This window comes from Geotrypetes seraphini, chromosome 7 (genome assembly GCF_902459505.1).
Source record: "Geotrypetes seraphini chromosome 7, aGeoSer1.1, whole genome shotgun sequence".
In the NCBI taxonomy this organism is placed as follows: domain Eukaryota; kingdom Metazoa; phylum Chordata; class Amphibia; order Gymnophiona; family Dermophiidae; genus Geotrypetes; species Geotrypetes seraphini.
In genome coordinates, this window is record NC_047090.1 from 62,065,451 (window position 1) to 62,084,122 (window position 18,672).

Here is an 18,672-nt window from a genome sequence, read left to right on the forward strand (position 1 = left end):
AGTTTTATAACATGGACGAGACCAAATACTGAAGACCATTACAAGCAACTTCTAAAACTTGAGGTCGAGTATCAGTACCTTATAACTCCCAATGAAAAGGTACCCCACCCCAGGAATCTCAAACATGTAATCCAACGTAATAGTGTGCTGTTAGCCAAGAGAACAATTGAAAATCACAACAAATCTGTTTCAGAATTTAAAAAATTCAGACAGTCGAGCAAAAACTTAACTTATGTCCATTTATTTTGCATCATTCAAAAAATTAAGGCCCTGATTCTGTATAGGACGCCCAGGAGAGGTGTCCTATACAGAATTGGTCCTACACTAAACCCCGATTCTGTAACCGGCGTCCATGATACAGACCGTGATACCCCGAACCCCCCCTCCCCCCCAAACTGGTAATCGCCGACAGGAAGATGCCCAACTCCTCCTGTCGGAACCCTGAACCCCGGACCCCCCCTCCCCCCCCAAACTGGTAATCGCCGACAGGAAGATGCCCAACTCCTCCTGTCGGAACCCTGAACCCCGGACCCCCCCTCCCCCCCAAACTGGTAATCGCCGACAGGAAGATGCCCAACTCCTCCTGTCGGAACCCCGAACCCCCCCAAACTGGTAATCGCCGACAGGAGGATGCCCAACTCCTCCTGTCGGAACCCCGAACCCCAGACCCCCCCTCCCCCCCAAACTGGTAATCACCGACAGGAGGATGCCCAACTCCTCCTGCCGGAAAGCCCGACGACCCCCCGCCCCAACTAATCTCCCTCCCCCAACTAACCTTTAAATGTTGGTCGGCTGGACGGGTCTTGCTGCCATCCAGCCGACAGGCCCGCCTCGTGGAAATGAGACGGGCCCGCCCCTTCCTGGCCCATTCCCGCTAAATCTAAGGCCTGATTGGCCCAGACTCTAGAAGCCTGGACCAATCAGGCCTTAGGCATAGCAGGTCCGCCCATCCCCACTAATCCTAAGGCCTGATTGGCTCTTCGTGAATTTGTTGGCCTGCCGCAGATCGGTCACGATCGGGCAGGTTAGTGAATTTAGTCCTTAATGACTACATGAAATCTACATTTCCCTACTGAAAACACATTATAGTTGAATGTGGCATCTGCTTCAACATTATTAATAGGAGGGATATTAAGTACTTAATAAATTTGGAATGGCAAACGAGGAAACTGGCCTAGTGACTCTGGATTTAATTATTAGGTCAGGTTTTCTACTCCATTGGCCAGCCAGCTAAAGAACTTATGATTCCTGGGAAAGAAATAGCACATAGCTGGCCTCAGGGTCCATGATACAGGCTTCAGATAGAATCCTGCTGCAGTCTTTAGTGGGTGTCTAATCACCATAATGACTGGGGCTAGGTGAGTTATAAAACAATATAATAGGAAAGAAAATCCCAATGTAGTCAGTCATAAATGAAAGATCAAGCTGTGAATCCCAGCACCAATTCAAAATTAGCAAGAAGCTGTAAAGGAGGGGAAATGTTGAATGTGTTCCTCTAATTTGCTTGGGAATTTCAGGTATTTTTTTAAGTTCTAAAACTAAACCATTTTGCAAAGAAAACTTAAGAGTCTGTAGAAGTAAGGCAATTCTTCAGAATATGCTGTTTTCCCTTAACTGTCTATGTAATTTCTTTACTCAGACATTATTTATATTGGGAGACTTCAATTTCCCAGGGATAGACTGGAAACTAGCAACCTCCAACTGCGGCAAGGAGGCCAAGTTCCTGGAGGTGCTAGGGGATTGCTTCCTGGAACAAATGGTAAAAGAGCCGACAAGAGGCAACGCCACCTTGGACTTGGTCCTAAATGGCCTCACGGGACCGATAACAGTAGTGGAAGTCATGGTTCCACTGGGAACGAGTGATCACAATGTAATTAACTTTAAACTGGACATCGGGAAAGGGAAACATGCCAAAACCTTAACCACCACATTGAACTTTAAAAAGGGTAAATACGATAGCATGAGAGCCATGGTAGAAAAACGACTCGAAAAGAAGGTGGACAAACTTGAAACGGTAGATCAGGCATGGTCCCTACTGAAAAATACTATCACAGAAGCACAAGATCTCTACATTCCAAGGATTTCCAAAGATCGGAGATCAAAGAGCAAAAGAGAACCGGCATGGCTTACCAAACAGGTGAAGGAAGCCATAAAAGAAAAGAAGGACTCTTTCAAAAAATGGAAATACATAAAGACAACCGAAGCCTGGAACAAACATAAAGATGATCAGAAGAAATGTCACAAGGCGGTGAGGGATGCAAAACAGGAATATGAGGAAAAAATAGCCCAGGAGGCCAAAAACTTCAAGCCCTTCTTTAGATATGTGAAAGGGAAAAAACCTGCAAAAGAGGCAGTCGGACCCTTGGACGACCAGGGAAGAAAAGGGTACATCAAGGAAGATAAACAAATCGCAGACAAACTAAATTCCTTCTTTGCGTCCGTCTTTACGAAGGAGGACACCTCAACAATACCTGAAGCGGAGAAAGTGTTTGCAGGAGAAATAGAAGACAGCCTCACCACAGTTGAAGTGGACTTAGACCAGATATACTATCAGATCGACAAACTTAAAAGTGACAAATCCCCTGGACCGGATGGAATTCACCCGAGAGTCTTAAAGGAATTGAAGGTTGAAATCGGAGAGTTATTGCAAAAACTTGCAAACCTGACAATCAGAACTGGACAGATACCGGACGACTGGAGGATAGCGAACGTCACCCCAATTTTCAAAAAAGGATCGAGAGGTGAACCGGGCAACTATAGACCTGTGAGTCTTACGTCTGTCCCCGGCAAGATGGTTGAAGCACTGATCAAGGATAGCATGGTCCGGCACTTGGACGCACACGACTTGATGAAACCCAGTCAACATGGATTCAGGAAAGGGAAATCATGTTTGACGAATTTACTCCAATTTTTTGAGACCGTGAACGAGCAAATTGATAGTGGGAAGCCGGTGGACATAATATACTTGGACTTCCAGAAAGCGTTCGACAAAGTTCCACACGAAAGACTTCTCAGGAAACTACAAAGCCATGGCATAGAGGGGGATATACAAAGATGGATAGGCAAATGGCTGGAAAACCGAAAGCAGAGAGTGGGCATAAATGGGAAGTTCTCCGACTGGGAGAAAGTGACTAGTGGAGTACCCCAGGGCTCGGTACTTGGGCCGATCCTTTTTAATATTTATATCAATGATCTGGAGGAAGGAACATCCAGTGAGATCATCAAGTTTGCAGACGATACAAAACTATGCCGGGCGATCAGATCGCATGAGGATAGAGAGAAACTCCAGAGCGACTTGTGTCGGTTAGAAACATGGGCGGAGAAATGGCAGATGAAGTTCAATGTGGAGAAATGCAAGGTAATGCATTTAGGCAATAAGAATAAGGAATACGAGTATACAATGTCAGGTGCAACTCTGGGGAAGAGTGAACAAGAAAAGGACCTGGGTGTACTGATAGATAGGACCCTGAAGCCGTCGGCACAATGCGCGGCAGCGGCAAAGAAGGCAAATAGAATGTTGGGCATGATAAAGAAAGGAATCTCGAGTAGATCGGAGAAAGTTATAATGCCGCTTTATAGGGCAATGGTCAGACCACACTTGGAATACTGCGTCCAACATTGGTCTCCCTACCTAAAGAAGGATATAAAACTGCTGGAGAGGGTACAGAGACGAGCAACAAAACTGGTGAAGGGTATGGAAAAACTGGAATACGAGGACAGACTTATAACACTAGGATTATTCTCCCTTGAGAAAAGGAGACTGCGTGGGGATATGATCGAGACCTTCAAAATACTGAAAGGAATCGACAAAATAGAGCAGAGAAGATTATTTACATTGTCCAATTTGACACGGACTAGAGGACATGTAATGAAGCTAAGGGGGGACAGGTTCAGGACTAATGTCAGGAAGTTCTGCTTCACTCAGAGAGTGGTTGACACCTGGAATGCCCTCCCAGATGAGATTATTGCTGAATCGACCGTCCTAGGCTTCAAGAGCAAACTAGATGCATATCTCCTTAAGAGAGGCATGTAAGGATATGGTGGACTATAAATTACAACAGGTGTACACCTGGCAGGGCCTCCGCGTGTGCGGATCGCCGGACTTGATGGACCGAAGGTCTGATCCGGAGATGGCATTTCTTATGTTCTTATGTTCTAAATAAACTTTTGTTCTATAAAGCATTTCAACTGCTAAATGGATTTGATTTTGGCCCAGAAGTTTCTGCCTGCTTCTTTGGGCTTTCAGCCCATTTAAAAATAAAACTCTTTTGGACATACCATAAACCTTCTTTTGAAAAGGTTTCTCTCCCAGTTTAATACCCCTAACTCACTCAATTATTGCGAACATAGCCCTCACCCAAGGACCAACAACCTCCATTCCCCGTAGAGCAGTGTTTCCCCAAGTCGGTCCGGGAGTACCCCTTTTTCATTCAGGTATTTAGGATATCCACAATGAATATGCATGAAAGATCTGCATATAGTGGAGGCATTATATGCAAATCAATCTCAAGTCTGGCCATTAGCTATCACCACTGAGCAATGGCTGGGACAGCATTCCCCAGTACAAGGGCTCTGATTATTGTCTCCACAATATTCTCTTCTCTGGCTGGTCCAAAAGGTATAGACCTTGTCCAGGAATCTAACTCAATCTGCATACAACAATATACCACACTACCACTGGGCCTGTCTTAAAATGCTTGAAATATTTATCTGCTGAAAAGATCTTTTGAAACATTGGTTAACTGCAGCATACCATCAGTGGAAAGAGTGCTTTTATTTTCAAAATAAGTACGAAGTATTTCTCAAAATTAAAGCTCACAAGACTCATGTGGGTTGATTTCTACTCTCGAAGAGTCAGATTCTCTGTTATAACTTGTGCATGCTTAAAATGGGATTATGTATTTTTTTTTGTATTGGGAAATGCAACAAATGTATTTATAGGTTCTCGCGTCTTTAAGCAGAACCTGTGGTCCTGTTATAGAAACAATATTTTGCTCATTTGGGGTGTGTGGGGGGAGGGAGGGAAGCCCTCCAGCAAAAGCATCAATTGTGCTACCTTTAAGTTACTTATCTTTTTGGTACTGCAAGTTCAACTTTACCAGCTGTGGCTTGAATGATCAAAGATCTGTGTGAACTGTGGTGAATCTAGGGTATTTGCACATAAGGTACTTTGTCAAGGGTCAAAATACAGCCCAATTACCTTCTACATATAGAAGAGGAAGGACCAAACCTGTAATTCCAAAGCAGGATTTTGGCCCATCAAAATCACAGAAAGTATTTCAGCTGCCCAAGATAACAGGAATCTCTCCCTTCCACCAAATTGTTTATGCCTCGGACTTGGTCTGAGAAATCAAGTGCAACCACCACCAATTTTTTTTTTAAATATATTATTCTGATCTGCTACATCTCATTACCCTCTCAACCATTCTTGCTATCCAGTGTCCAAAAAAGATAAAAGAACATACTGTTTTCTTTCAGGAACCTAAGTGTATCATTGTATCCCTGTTGGCACATCTCCCAAAGCACCTGTGAACACATTTGTTATGTTTGTTAAAAATGGAAAAGAAAGAATTAGAAAATAAAATGTGAGCAATTTTACTCCATTAAAGCTATACTTATTTAATAAGAAAGATGCAAAAATATTTACAATAGACAATGACACTGGGACAAATTTGTCCCCATTCCAGTGGGATCTATCTTTATCCCTGTACAGTCATTGTAAGTTCTGTCCTCATCTACACAAGCCTCAAACACTTATGATTTTAATGTAGGTGGTGGGGGATGGAATTTATCAGAATGAGAGCGAGAGTTGGAAAATTGTCTGTATGTCCCAGTAATAATGTTATCTTTTAATCCTGTTTTATCAGTTATGTTTTTATTAAATTTATTGTAAACCGCCTAGACGTAATGATAGGCGTTATATCAAATAAATAATAACTTGAAACTAAAGTTTTCAAGGCTTGTGCAGATGAGGACAGAGCTTACAGGGATGGAGATAGATCCACAGGGACAAATTTGTTCTCTCGTCATTCTCTTAATTTACATATTACAATAAAAAATTATTTTAAAAACAAAAACTGTAGCCATTTCCAATTAGAAAAAAAAAGTTTGACCTACTGGCACACCTTGCTAACTTCGGATAGGTAATTATTTCTCACTGCTTTAGGTAACCACTTAAGATAAGTTCTTAAGGACAAAGACATATTGCACCTGAATTCTAAAAAATTGGCAAACTGTGGTTAGCATTATTTGGAAAGATGAGCTAAATTTTTTTTTAAAAAAAGTTGTTTTACCTCAAGAATGTCTAAGATTATGATAAGAATTAGCACAGAGCCACTCTATTAAGTAATTAAGAGTAGAAAAAATACTAATATTTCAACAGGAATAAAATAAGAAATTAAATTAACTATGTATTCTAGCTGTCAACTTATCTATGCTTAATTTAAAGTAAAATAGTCAATTTGTAGTCACAAAATTCATGATAATGAGCCACCATAAGAAATAGGTGGATAAAGCTGCAGTTTTACCTTTGGTTCTGGTGGGAAAAGTGATCGAGTTAAGCGGTAAAGGTTTGCTAGGCTGAACCGAATGCTGGTATTGGTAAAACGCACTTCATGAAAGTTTATGGAGCTGTCTCTTGGACAGATATCACTTTCACCAGAAAAGGGTGAAACAGTGATTGTGTTCTTTAATTGGTACTGAGGTAAGTTGTCGCTAAACCCTCCATCTACATAACGCTGCAAGACAAGAAGATAACATTTTTTTGGCATGAAATAAAACAAAACACACAAAAAAACACACATACAACAAACATGAACTTCAACCTACAGTAGCTAAATTTTCAGTGTATAAAAGCTGTAGCATCAGCAACACTGGAAGATTAGGTTCTTACCTAGAAAATCTTTTCTGTACTCTAGGAAGGGCATAATCGAAAGAGACGTCTAAGTCCGTTTACGTCCATCTCACAAGTCGTCCAAAGTTAAAAAGACCCTAGGCATTTTCGAAAGAGACGTCCAACTTTTTTTCACTTTCGAAAATTGTACGTCCTGCCGATCTGATCGTCCAAGCCACTAAATCGTCCATCTTTATACCACATTTCCGTCCAACTTTCCGTCCAAGTCCAAACTCCTAGAACAAGCCCTGTTGGACGTGGGAGGGGTCTGCAAAGTGATAGATTGAACACCCAGACATGCCACCTAAATAGTGGGGTACCTCACTGCTGTGAACTTCACAAAAAGAGTGCCATGGCTTCTCCTCACTACAGCTCCCTTATAGGTGACAGTGAGCCCCCCAAACCACCTCCAGAATCCCCTAGACCTACTTATTTACCACCCCAATAGTCCTTATGGCTGCAGGAGCCACTTATATGCCAGTACAAAAGGGATTTGGGAGTGTATAGGGCAGTGCACATGTTTCAGTATCAATGCAGTGATTACAGGGGCTTATGGGCATGGGTCCCTAACCCTCCCCCAAGACGACTTAAGCTGCCTCTGGGATGGACGACTAGGCTTTCCTATGATGATGATGATGGTCTGGAGGCTGAAATTTAAAGTTGTGAATAAAATTTTTATGGGGATGGGGGGGTTGGTGATCACTGGGGTAGTGTGTGGGGGTCTGTGTTATGTGTTTGCAGTGCTTATCTGGTGAGTTTAGGTGGGTTTTTGTGACTTAGATCATGTTTTACATGGTCTAAGTCACAAAGTCCAAGTTCCGTCTAGACTCTGTTGTAAAACTTTCGGTTATAAATGCTGTACGACTAAGTCTAAGCTGGCCCACGTCCCGCCCAATTCCTGCCCTCGATACGCCTCCCAAAACGCCCCGTTTAGCTTTGGACGTTGAGCGGCCTAGGCCATTTTTAAATACGTCCAAAACCCGGTTTTATTCTCGGTGCATGGACGTTTTTGAGAAATGTTTGTCCAAGTGCCGACTTAGGCCGGTTTTGGACGTTTTTCTCTTTTGATTATGAGCCCCTTAGTGAATATCCCCTAGTTATGAACTGTTGCAGAAGGATGTCAGTCACATCTTTCAGCAATCCCTCCTTCACCAGAGAAGTATAGTGTCCTCTTCAGTTTGTACCAAAGCAATCAATATCCACTATAATCAAAGAAAGCAGGAGGAGATGCATGGGGAACTTCCCAAAACTATAGTACATTACTAACTCATGAAAAAGAATAGCTAGCAACAAACACATATGGAGTTTGGGAACTCAAACTTATTGCTTTATTAGTCATATATGATTACATGCACTTAAAACTGATAGGAGAAAAATTCCAGTTCTGGATTATGGATTTATCCGAGGCAGAAAGCAAGCACACTGAAACTGACAGGATGGGCCGCACAGACTCTTAAGTAGTGCTGCCCGATTCGCATTGATTCACCCATTCACTTTGGGTGAATTGATTCGTATTTAAAAAATAAAAATCGGCCTCACCGATTTGGGGCCCAACCTTCCTCCCCATACCTTCAGGTTTAGTTTTAATACACAGCTTTTAAACGTCAATAAAGGGCAGCACTTTTGGCAAACCTGAAAGAAGCAAAAGCCTCTCACGGAGCGCAAGGAGAAAGTAATGTAGTACCCTCCTCTTCCATCAGTCACAGACCGCACATGCTCACGGGAATGCCACACCCTTACCACTTCGTTCCAGTCCCAGCATCTGATGCATTCTTTCCAAGCCCTGCCTCTCTGCTAGCTCCCTCGCCAGTTTCGCTGTTGAAATGAAGCCATTCGCCTCGTGACAGCTGCTTCTCCAAAACAAAAACCTGAGCTTCCTTTTGAAGATGAGCTGGTGGTTCAGCGAAGGGAGGGAGGGGAAGTTTATACATTGCTTTGTAGCCCTTTTGTCCACTCACCCCCTTTCAAACCTACAGTTTGGCTCGATCTGATCTGAAATTACTCACACAGATTCTGTGCGAGTAGTTTCAGAGCAGATCGAGCCAAACTGTAGGTTCAAAGAGGTGGGGTGGGGTAGAGAAAAAGACTACAAAGCAACATGTAAAAACTTCCTCTCCCTCCCTTCGCTGAACCAACAGCTCGTCCTCAGAAGGAATCAGAACGCTCCGACAGTGTTGCTCTGTGGAGAGAGGGGGTGGAAGACACCTAATGGGGAGTGGGGGTAAGTTTTTTCTCGAGAGAGACAAAGAACGTGTATGTGTGTGTGCTGCAGAGTCCGTTCAAACCTCATTCCCCAGCAGCTGGGAAACAAAGGTGGGTTGGAAGAGCCAGAGTGATTTAATCAAAGTTGTAGGATCGTGCAAAAAGCAAGTCGTGCTTTTAGTTGCTCTTGTGGATTGCATGAAGTTGATCTTTCCTGGCTTCCTTTTCTGGTTTTGCGAAATGTAAGGAAGGCTACTTATTGCTTGTTTCCCCTTCAAGTTTTGACCAAGGTATTCATTGTATTTGGGATCGCCTCACTTCTAAACAATGATGGAGTGACCATAAAATTAGTTTTCACAGTCCACACCTTATTGTCGTGGTTTCATACCAGCCCCTCTGGAGTTTTGCAGTGCGCAGAAAACAGCAGCTTTCCAAATACAGGCAAGCAATTTTGTAGTGCAAGACACTGTAGGCCCTTGGGGAAGCCAGAGGACACTACAAAGAAGAGGGGAACATGCAGGCCTTTGGGGAGAGAGGACCCTGGTGTAGAAATACATGGAGGGAGGGAGTTCAAAGAGACATGCATATGCTGGACGGTGGGGGGAGGAAGAAATAATGGGTCTAAAAACAGGAGAGGAAGAGAGATGGTGGACAATGGGATTTAGAAAGGGAAGGAACAGAAAAGGAGTGAAGTTGGACACAAGTGTTGGGGTGTGTGTGGGGGGATAGGATACTGGATAGTTGGGAAGAGAAAGGGAGAGCTGGTGGAACCTGGGATGGTAGGGAAGGAGGGAGAGATGCTGGATGAAAGGGTAATTGAAAAGGAGAGATGGTGGATCTGGGGATGGTGGGATGCAGCTACAGGAATAGAGATGAAAGAAAGGAAAGATGCCAGACCTCCGGGGAAGGGAAATGGAAGGGGAGGACAGAGATGAAAGATGGATGGTTACCACGGAGAAAGAAGAAAACGACAAATGGGCAAGAGACCCTGACAAGCGAGTTATCATAAGATGTTTGTCGCAGAGCCTGGGACCAACATGATTTGAATAATGACCAGATAACAAAAGGTAGAAAAAATAATTTTATTTTCTGTTTTGTGATTGCAATGTGTCAGATTTGAAATCTGTATCCTACCAGAGCTGGTATTAGACCGCAAACGTGAGCTAAGATTTAACAGAGAGAGGAAAAGTCTTTGGTTGGTTTGTTTACACCACAGCGCCAGTGTGGGTAAGAGAAGGCAAAGGGGGGGGGAGGGAGTGGGTGAAGAGGCAATAAAATAAACCCCCCAGGATGTTTGGGGAAAACACACCCAATTGGGCAGGAAAACCGAATAAAAATATTTTTTCCTGAATCGGGCAGCACTACCATGCAGTAGTAAACTTAATAGTTTCTAGGAAACAATGCTGTAATGATTTAATATATTCACTATTTAAGACACAAGACTTACCACGCCTCTAAATGAAGGAGGAATCAGACCACAATAAATAGGTATGAAGGAGCTACATACTAATGCCTATGAAGAAAGGAGATCACAAAAATTTAAAGAATATGTCTGTCTTTCTTGCATTGAAAGCTATATAAAAGTAGCAAAGATCTCATCTTAGTTATGTACTAATGATATTTGCCAATCTTCCAGTTTTACGCAGAACAATTATACAAATCTATTTTAAAACAGAATTGTCTCAGCAGCTAGTTAATCACTGTTTTCCTCCAGAAAATCTCAAGTGGGGGTGGGGTACAATTTAACAAAGTGAAAAAAATTCCACTTAAACATCTACAAAATATAGTTTTCTTACTTACTTGTAACAAGTGTTTTCCTTAGACAGCAGGATTGATTGGACACAAGTGGGTGACAGGCTAAGCCACTATGGAATGAACAAAAATTTGTTCTTGCAGAATGGCCCATAGGTCCTGCTGCACAAGGAAGGGAGTAGTATTTTAAGGGGAGGAAGTGCTACTCTTCAGTTACATTCTGAGTGACCTCTGCAAAGAAGTCCTCTTGTATTGCAATTTATCAGAGTGAGATGAGAAAATTCATTCTGAATTCTTTAGAGTCAAAACTTCTCCTTCGAAATGTCAACATAGGTTGCAACAGGAAGCAAAAATCAGACAGGAGCCAAGGAGCAGACTACAAAATTATCCCTGTCAACTGCTAAGCAACTTGTAAAATGCATAAACAGCAAACACTTTGAAGTGTTATACAAAGGTTAGAGGCCTAAAGATGAGAGAGACTCAGAAACCTAAGAAGGTAAACATGAATCAAACGTTTAATCTTCCAGAAACTATAAAGACTGGATGACACCACATGGAATAATAGCACATTTAACACATATTTTAAAAATATATTTTTTTATTTAAGGAATAGTTAAGCTCGGAGCAAATGGTAAAAAGTTTATAGCTGGCTTAAAAAAAAAGAATACAACAACCCCCACCCCCACCAAACCCATTTGGACAAAATTCCTGGATGAAAAAAACTCCATAATATAAAGTATTAACCTCCTGATAAGCTACAGCTTATCCCTGGAGTTAAATAGATAGAATATTACTACTTCTTAAGACTGTCAGTACTTGTGATCTGGATTGGTCACCGTTTTAACTAGGAAACAGGGCTAGATGGACCCTTGGTCAAACCCAGTAAGGCACTTATGTTTGGGAGGGTGAGAGTGGCTCCATTGAAAAACTCCCTTTGTATGCAGAGCCAACTGGCTTTTCATCCTAAACCTGAAGCAAACTTCTCAGTTTCACATTGGTTGCAAAGGCTATTCAATCTCTATAGGCCTGAAGAGACATACAAGCCCCCAACCCAAACTGATTAGATACTTGAAAAGCGTTAAAACCCAATCAAACCCATGGTTCAGCTGATTCTAGGCTTCCCGGTTCATCTGCCCCTGCCACAATCAGCTCAGCAGACAGGGAGAGCAGCAAAATTTTTTAAATTTTGACAGGAGGGATGAGGAGAGAAGTTCTGCCTAGCAATTAAGAACAAAAGAATAGCCTTACTGGGTCAGGCGCCAGGCACAGTTCCTCCCCCTTTTACTAGAGCTGCTCCACACTGTGTGCGTATAATTTGCTTGCTATTCGTGCAGAGCATCACTCGGAAAAACAAAAGTCACTTCCCACCATGGTATTTTTTACCGTGGCATCGGAGCGCTGTGTATTGGGGCCAGAATGTGCAATGAATGCAGTAATCAAGTTCTGAACTCCTTTCTCGGGGAGATGAACAGCTGCTTAGTTAAACAAATCCCATTTTTTCTGAACCAGTGTTTACTTTCATTAAGTTGCCAAGAGCTTAAAAAGACATATTTGCATGCAGGTTGTATCCATCCTTTCCCATTTTAAAAGCCAGCACAGTATATTTTTTCCATCACAGCACCACAAACGTGGAATGCCTTGTCCATTTATCTAAGAGAAGAACGTCTTATAAACAGATTTAAGAGCAAGTTAAAGTGCTTTTTAAAAAAACAAAACAAAACAAAAAAAAAAGATGCCTTTGACTGAAGTCTCTTAAATTTGGTCTGCTCCTTTGAATTTTATACTGTGTTATTTTTATTTATCCACTCCTATTGTTTAACCCCTTTGTTTCTTTTCTATTAATTATTGTGTTTCTTACCCTTTTGTAATGTTTGTCATGTTGGTTGAGTATTGTTTGCATGTTTGTTCCCCCTGAAAGTTGTAAAGTTTTTAATAATGTACATTGCATCATTTATAAAAATTAGTTTTTGTCTGGAAAACACAGGTTGGACCGGGGGGGGGGGGGGGTAGGGGAATCCTACCTGGATAAGTTCTTCTTTGGAGCTGAAATCAGATACCAACACATTTTCACCATCAGAGACTCGCGTGAGAGAAATACACAGTTTGCCTGAAGCCAACTCATGAGAATTTTCTGGAAGATTCTTGTGAAGTCCATTTCGGAGGATTTTAACCAAATTAAAAGTAGGGTGAAGTGGGCCAAGATTTCGTTTCCTAGCTTCTTTGGCCAAGTCCATTACATCAGTACAACACTTGGCTGAAAAAAAAATAAATAAGGAGCATAAAAAGGCATATACTTATTTCTGAAACCGAATTTGTATTACAAAGCAGAAAATCTGCTCATTTCATCTACCAAAGCGCTTGAGCTGCTTCCAGTCATCTAGGGTTTTTGTTGTTTTTGGGTTTGTTTATTTTTTTTTTTTTTGGGGGGGGAGGAGAAGAAAATGGAAATCTAGTTCAAATATACCAAAGTTTTGAATTTTTATCAGAATATTAGTTGAAGAGATCCTGAAAAACAAGAACTAATAAAGGAGAGATCCCTAACGGCCAATCTGAGAAACATTACCTCAAAGCAGCTCAAAATTGTTTTACTAAATCTGAACAGTAACTTTAGAACTAAGAAATATTTAAGATCCAAAACATTTAAGAGGTCAGTAAAATGCTCGGTGGCAAATGTAGTTCATAGATGCCAATTTAAATTCTACCTTTAGTACTGCTGAAAGGGTTGATTTTCAACCAGCGTTTACATTGGCTTCTTTGAAGCAGAGTTATCAGGCCAGATCAACCTTTACACACTCAAATTAGTAAAGTATCATAATCAATGATTCACAGGCTTCCAGTCTGACAAAAGTGTTAATGATGTGTAAGTGCAGTTATAATTAGCCAAGACTTCAAATTAAAAAGAGGAAAATTAAGTTTTTTACCATCCAATACTTTCTCTAGATATGACAGATGCCAATATTCCCAGTTCCAAGCTGGAGATTTTGTGACAGACCTGGTTTTGAACATAAGCCCAAAGCAGTGTAGGATTTGTAGTCCTGATTCTGCCCATTGATGTCTGTGCTAAAAATTCCGTAAGTGTGGCACAATGGAGTGGTCAAATCCAGGAATGTTTAAAATCTCCAGCCTGGAACTAGGGTAACTTGGCATCAGACACTCATTTACTCTCTAGCAGTATCATCTTCTTTACCAGTATCATCAGCATGGTAGCATGATTTTCGTTTTACAAACCCCTCAAGTCTTACTATAGGCTAACTAGGTATGGAAATCAGTCTTTTAAGATTGGTGTTAACTGCATGATAAGGCCTGATATTTTTATGACTGCAGTAAATTAGCCCTTGTTGGCTAAGTAAATATGGAAACTAAGCATGCTATTGAGGGAATCAGCTGTTTAGAGATTCTCATCTCCTTATGCGTTAAGATACAGTAAGTAATGCAGCATTTACTATTGAATCAGAACCACCCTCCCTCACCTACAGCAGCATTCTTCACTGCAAGGCCTGCGAGCCAATGGCGGCCCATGGAGAGCTTTTGGGCGGCTCGCACAGCAGTCCGGGGTTCTATCCCATTTCCCCCCTTGCAAGGTCCATTGTTGCAGTTGATTTTTCACTATAGGCTGCCATCAGTGTGAGTGAAGTAAACAAGCTGCCTTTGGTGGCCCAGAAGCTTTCCCTCTGCCACTGCCTCCTGTCTCTGCTTAAAGTAACAAAGAGAAAGCTTTTGGGACACCGAATACAGTGTATTTACTTCACTCACACTGCTGGCAGCCCCAAAGAGTGCAAGAGTAGCTGCCTTACTGGATCCTATGGAGGGGAAGAATGCAGGGGGGTTATGGGAGTGGTCACTAGAGAAATGCTGGACTGCAGGGATGAAGAAGAAATAAAATAAACATGCCAGACCTCTGGGAGAGGGAAAGGAAAAAGAAGGGGAGGACAGAAGTGCCAGACTATAGTAGGGAGGGGGAAGGTGGGGAGAGAGAGAAGAGGAGATACCAGACCATAATGAGAGAAAGGGAAGGAGAGAAATGCCAAACTAGAGGGGGAGGGAAAGAGATATGCCAGACCAGGGAAGGAGAGAGGAAGTAGAAATGTACATTGGTACCAGAATCCAGTATGTGTCACGTAAGGAAAGCTTATAAAGGTAAGATCTTGTATTATAACTATGGCAAATCCAACCTATAAACTGTCTGTGTGTCAATTTGGATAAAACTTGTACTGGAAGAATAACCAGGGTAAACTGTATACTATGCATATTAGTATTAGACCCTTAATATGTGTCTAGTTAGGGAAAACAACTTGTATCAGAAACTTGTACTGAAAGTATGGCAAATCTAGTGTAAGTTGTAACCTATATAGGGCTCATAATCAAAATGAAAATACATCTAAAATCCCACCTAAATCGGCACTTAGACGATCCAAGACAGTTTGTCCAAATTTTCTGACGTATCTAAAAACATCTTAGGCCTTTTCAGTACCACTGTACGCCCAGAGGACTTAGTTGTACTGCAACCGAAAGTTTAACAAGACTGCCTAGACAGAACTTATATGTAGTGACTTAGGTGATCTAAAAACAGGTCTAAGTGCCCCGAAGGTATCCAAAGTGACCAGATAACCACTGCAGACACAAAGTATAGACCCCTACACACTGCCCCAGTGATCACTACCCCCCCCCCTCCAATACCATAAAAATCAGAATAAAAACATATATACCCCATCAGCACCGGGCATAGAAAAGCCTAGTAGAGCAGCACAGAGGTGGCTTAAGTAGTGTGGGAGGTGAGCTAGTGAACCATAGAGGAGGACCCAGGTCCAAAAGCCACTCTAAACACTGCATTTATGGTGGAACATATGTACCCCTCAACCCCCCCAAAACCCTACTGTACTGCCATATAGGTGCCACTGCAGCCATGAGAACTATTGGGGTGGTAGACAGGTGGGTCTAGTAGATTTTGGGGAAGTTTGGGGGGCTCACCATGACCTTTAAGAGAGTTATGGTGAGATGTTTATGTGGTACCCTTTTTCTGAAGTTCACAGAAGTGCCCTATAAGGTGCCTCACTACTCTGTTGCCATGTCTAGGTGTCCAGTCCATTAATTTGCTGGCCCCTTCCATGTCCAAAAGGTCCTTTTCTAGGCATTTTTGACTTGGACAAATTTTTGGACGAGAATGGGGTATAAAGATAGACAACTTAGCAGTCTGGGAGATCAAACAGCTGGACGTACAGTTAGACTCTCGAAAAACAAAATATTTGGGATGTATTTTTCAAGAATGGACTTTAGACACTGCTGACTTTGGGTGACTAGCGACTTAGGCGTTTCTTTCGATTATGCCCCTCCACCTATTCTATGAGTGAAAAATTTATTTCCTCCTATTGGTTTTAAAGTATTACTCTATCTATCATCATGAAGTGTCCCCTAGTCTTTGTAAATCTTGATGCAGAAAATATATATCGATCCACTTGTACCCGTTCTACACCACTCAGGATTTTGTAGACTTCAATCCTATCTCCCCGCATACATCTTTTCCAAGCTGAAGAGCCCTAACCTTTTTTATCTTTCCTGATATGATAAAAGTTCCATCCCCTTTATCATATTGGTTGCTCTTTTTTGAAGCTTTTTTAGAGCCGCTATATATCTTTTTTGAGATAAGGAGACCAGAACTGAACACAATACAGAGGCATTATAAAATAATCCTTAGTCTTGTTTACCATCCCTTTTTTAATAATTCCTAGTATCTTGTTTGCATTTTTGGCCGCCACTGCAGAAGGTTTCAGCATATTGTCCATGATGACACAGAGATCATTTTCTCAATTTTGGACCCTAACATCCGATAACTATGATTTGGATTATTCTTCCCAATGTGCATCACTTTGCATTTGTCCACATTAAATTTTATCTGCCTAGGATCTTCCTGCAGTTTTTCACAGTTCATATGTGCTTTAACTTTAAGTTTAGAGTCATCTTCAAGTTTAACTACCTCACTCGTAATTCCAATTTCCAGATCATTGATAAATAAGTTAAATAGATCAGTCCCAGAACAGATCCCAGCAGCATATCAATATTTACCCTCCTCCATTGAGAAAAATGGCCATTGTCAAGTTTAAGAGCTTCAACAAAAGCAAATCTCTCATGAGCTGAAAGACTGTACAACTAATAGCCAATCTGTCGATTAGATCGGGAAGGATTCTGGAAGACTGGAAGGTGTCAAATGTTACGCCAATCTACAAAAAAAGGTTCGGGGGGAGATCCAGGAAACTACAGACTGGCGAGTCTGACTTCGGTACTGGGAAAGATGGTAGAGGCGCTGACAAAGAATCACCTTGACGGACACAAACTGATAAGGACCAGTCAGCATGGCTTCAGCAAAGGACAATTTTGCTTGACGAACTTGCTGCACTTCTTTGAGGGGGTAAACAGGGTAACCTGGTCAACATTGTATATCTGGATTTTCAGAAGACGTTCGACAAGGTTCCGCATGAGAGCCATGGAAGAGAGGGTGAAATACTCACGTGGATTAAAAACTGGCTAGCGGATCGGAAATAGAGAGTGGGGGTAAATGGACAATACTCGGACTGGAAGAACGTCACCAGTGGGGTGCAGCAGGGCTCGGTACTTGGACCGGCGCTCTTCAACATATTCATAAACTATCTGGAAATGGGTACGACAAGTGAGATGATTAAATTTGCAGACGATACGAAGTTATACAGAGTAGTGAAGACGCAGGGGGATTGTGAAGATCTGCAACGTGACATAACCACACTCGAGAAATGAGCAGCGACATGGCAAATGAGGTTCAACGTGGATAAGTATAAGGTAATGCATGTTGGTATCAAAAATTCCATACACGAATACAAGATGTCCGGGGCAGTACTCGGAGAGACCCCCCAGGAAAGAGACCTGGGAGTACTGGTCGACAAGTCAATGAAGCTGTCTGCACAATGCGCAGCGGCAGCGAAAAGGGCAAACAGAATGCTAGGAATGATTAAGAAGGGGATCACGAACAGATCGGAAAAAGGTTATCATGCCGCTGTGGTACGTCCTCACCTGGAATACTGCGTCCAGCACTGGTCGCCATACATGAAGGACATGATACTACTCGAAAGAGTCCAGAGAAGAGCGACTAAAATAGTTAAGGGGTTAGAGGAGCTGCCGTACAGTGAGAGATTAGGGAAGCTCGGCCTGTTCTCCCTTGAAAAGAGGAGACTGAGAGGAGACATGATCGAAACATTCAAGATAATGAAGGGAATAGACTTAGTAGATAGACAGGTTGTTCACCCTCTCCCAAGGTAGAGAGAATGAAGAGGGCACTCTCTGAAGTTAAAAGGGGATAGATTCCGTATGAATGTAAGGAAGTTCTTCTTCACCCAGAAAGTGAACTGGAATTCTCTCCCGGAGTCTGTTATAAGGGAAAATACGCTCCAGGGAATCAAGACAAGGTTGGACAAGTTCCTGCTGAACGGGAACGAACGTAGGTAGGGCTGGTCTCGGTTAGGGCACAGGTCTTCGACCTGGGGGCCGCTGCGTGAGCGGACTGCTGGGTGCGATGGACCACTGGTCTTGTAGGGATATTTCCGTACTCACACCTGAAGGTTAGGCCTCTATGATGTCATCAAGCCTGAACCATTGTTTCAAGAATCTCTCTCTGCAAGCAACTTTCCAGCATGTATTTTGCAAGAAGTAAGAAGTACACAGCTTTGCTGTTCCTGCCTGATGCATTATGGGGATGTACCCGAATGTTGCTATTCAAGGGCATTCATCTGTGCTTTAATAATGGGACAGTGTGAATCTTGAAGAAATTATTCTGTTCTTATCTGTCTAACGGCCCTGGGTCT

General features: G+C 42.2%; 1 protein-coding gene across 4 annotated transcripts in view; it reads right to left on the bottom strand.

Annotated features, from left to right (window-relative positions):
• Positions 1-18,672, bottom strand: part of LOC117364188 (patatin-like phospholipase domain-containing protein 2) — an 88,621-nt gene that overhangs the window by 25,590 nt on the left and 44,359 nt on the right. For 3 of the 4 annotated variants that reach the window (XM_033953158.1, XM_033953157.1, XM_033953155.1), the window contains exons 2-5: positions 12,868-13,100; positions 10,542-10,607; positions 6,528-6,737; positions 5,466-5,526 (exon numbers count right to left, since the gene is read on the bottom strand). In XM_033953158.1, coding sequence (XP_033809049.1) covers positions 5,466-5,526; positions 6,528-6,737; positions 10,542-10,607; positions 12,868-13,080 — 550 coding nt within the window. In that variant the 5' untranslated portion in view covers positions 13,081-13,100. The remainder of the gene's footprint in view (positions 1-5,465; positions 5,527-6,527; positions 6,738-10,541; positions 10,608-12,867; positions 13,101-18,672) is intronic. The other variant, XM_033953156.1, reaches the window with a different exon arrangement.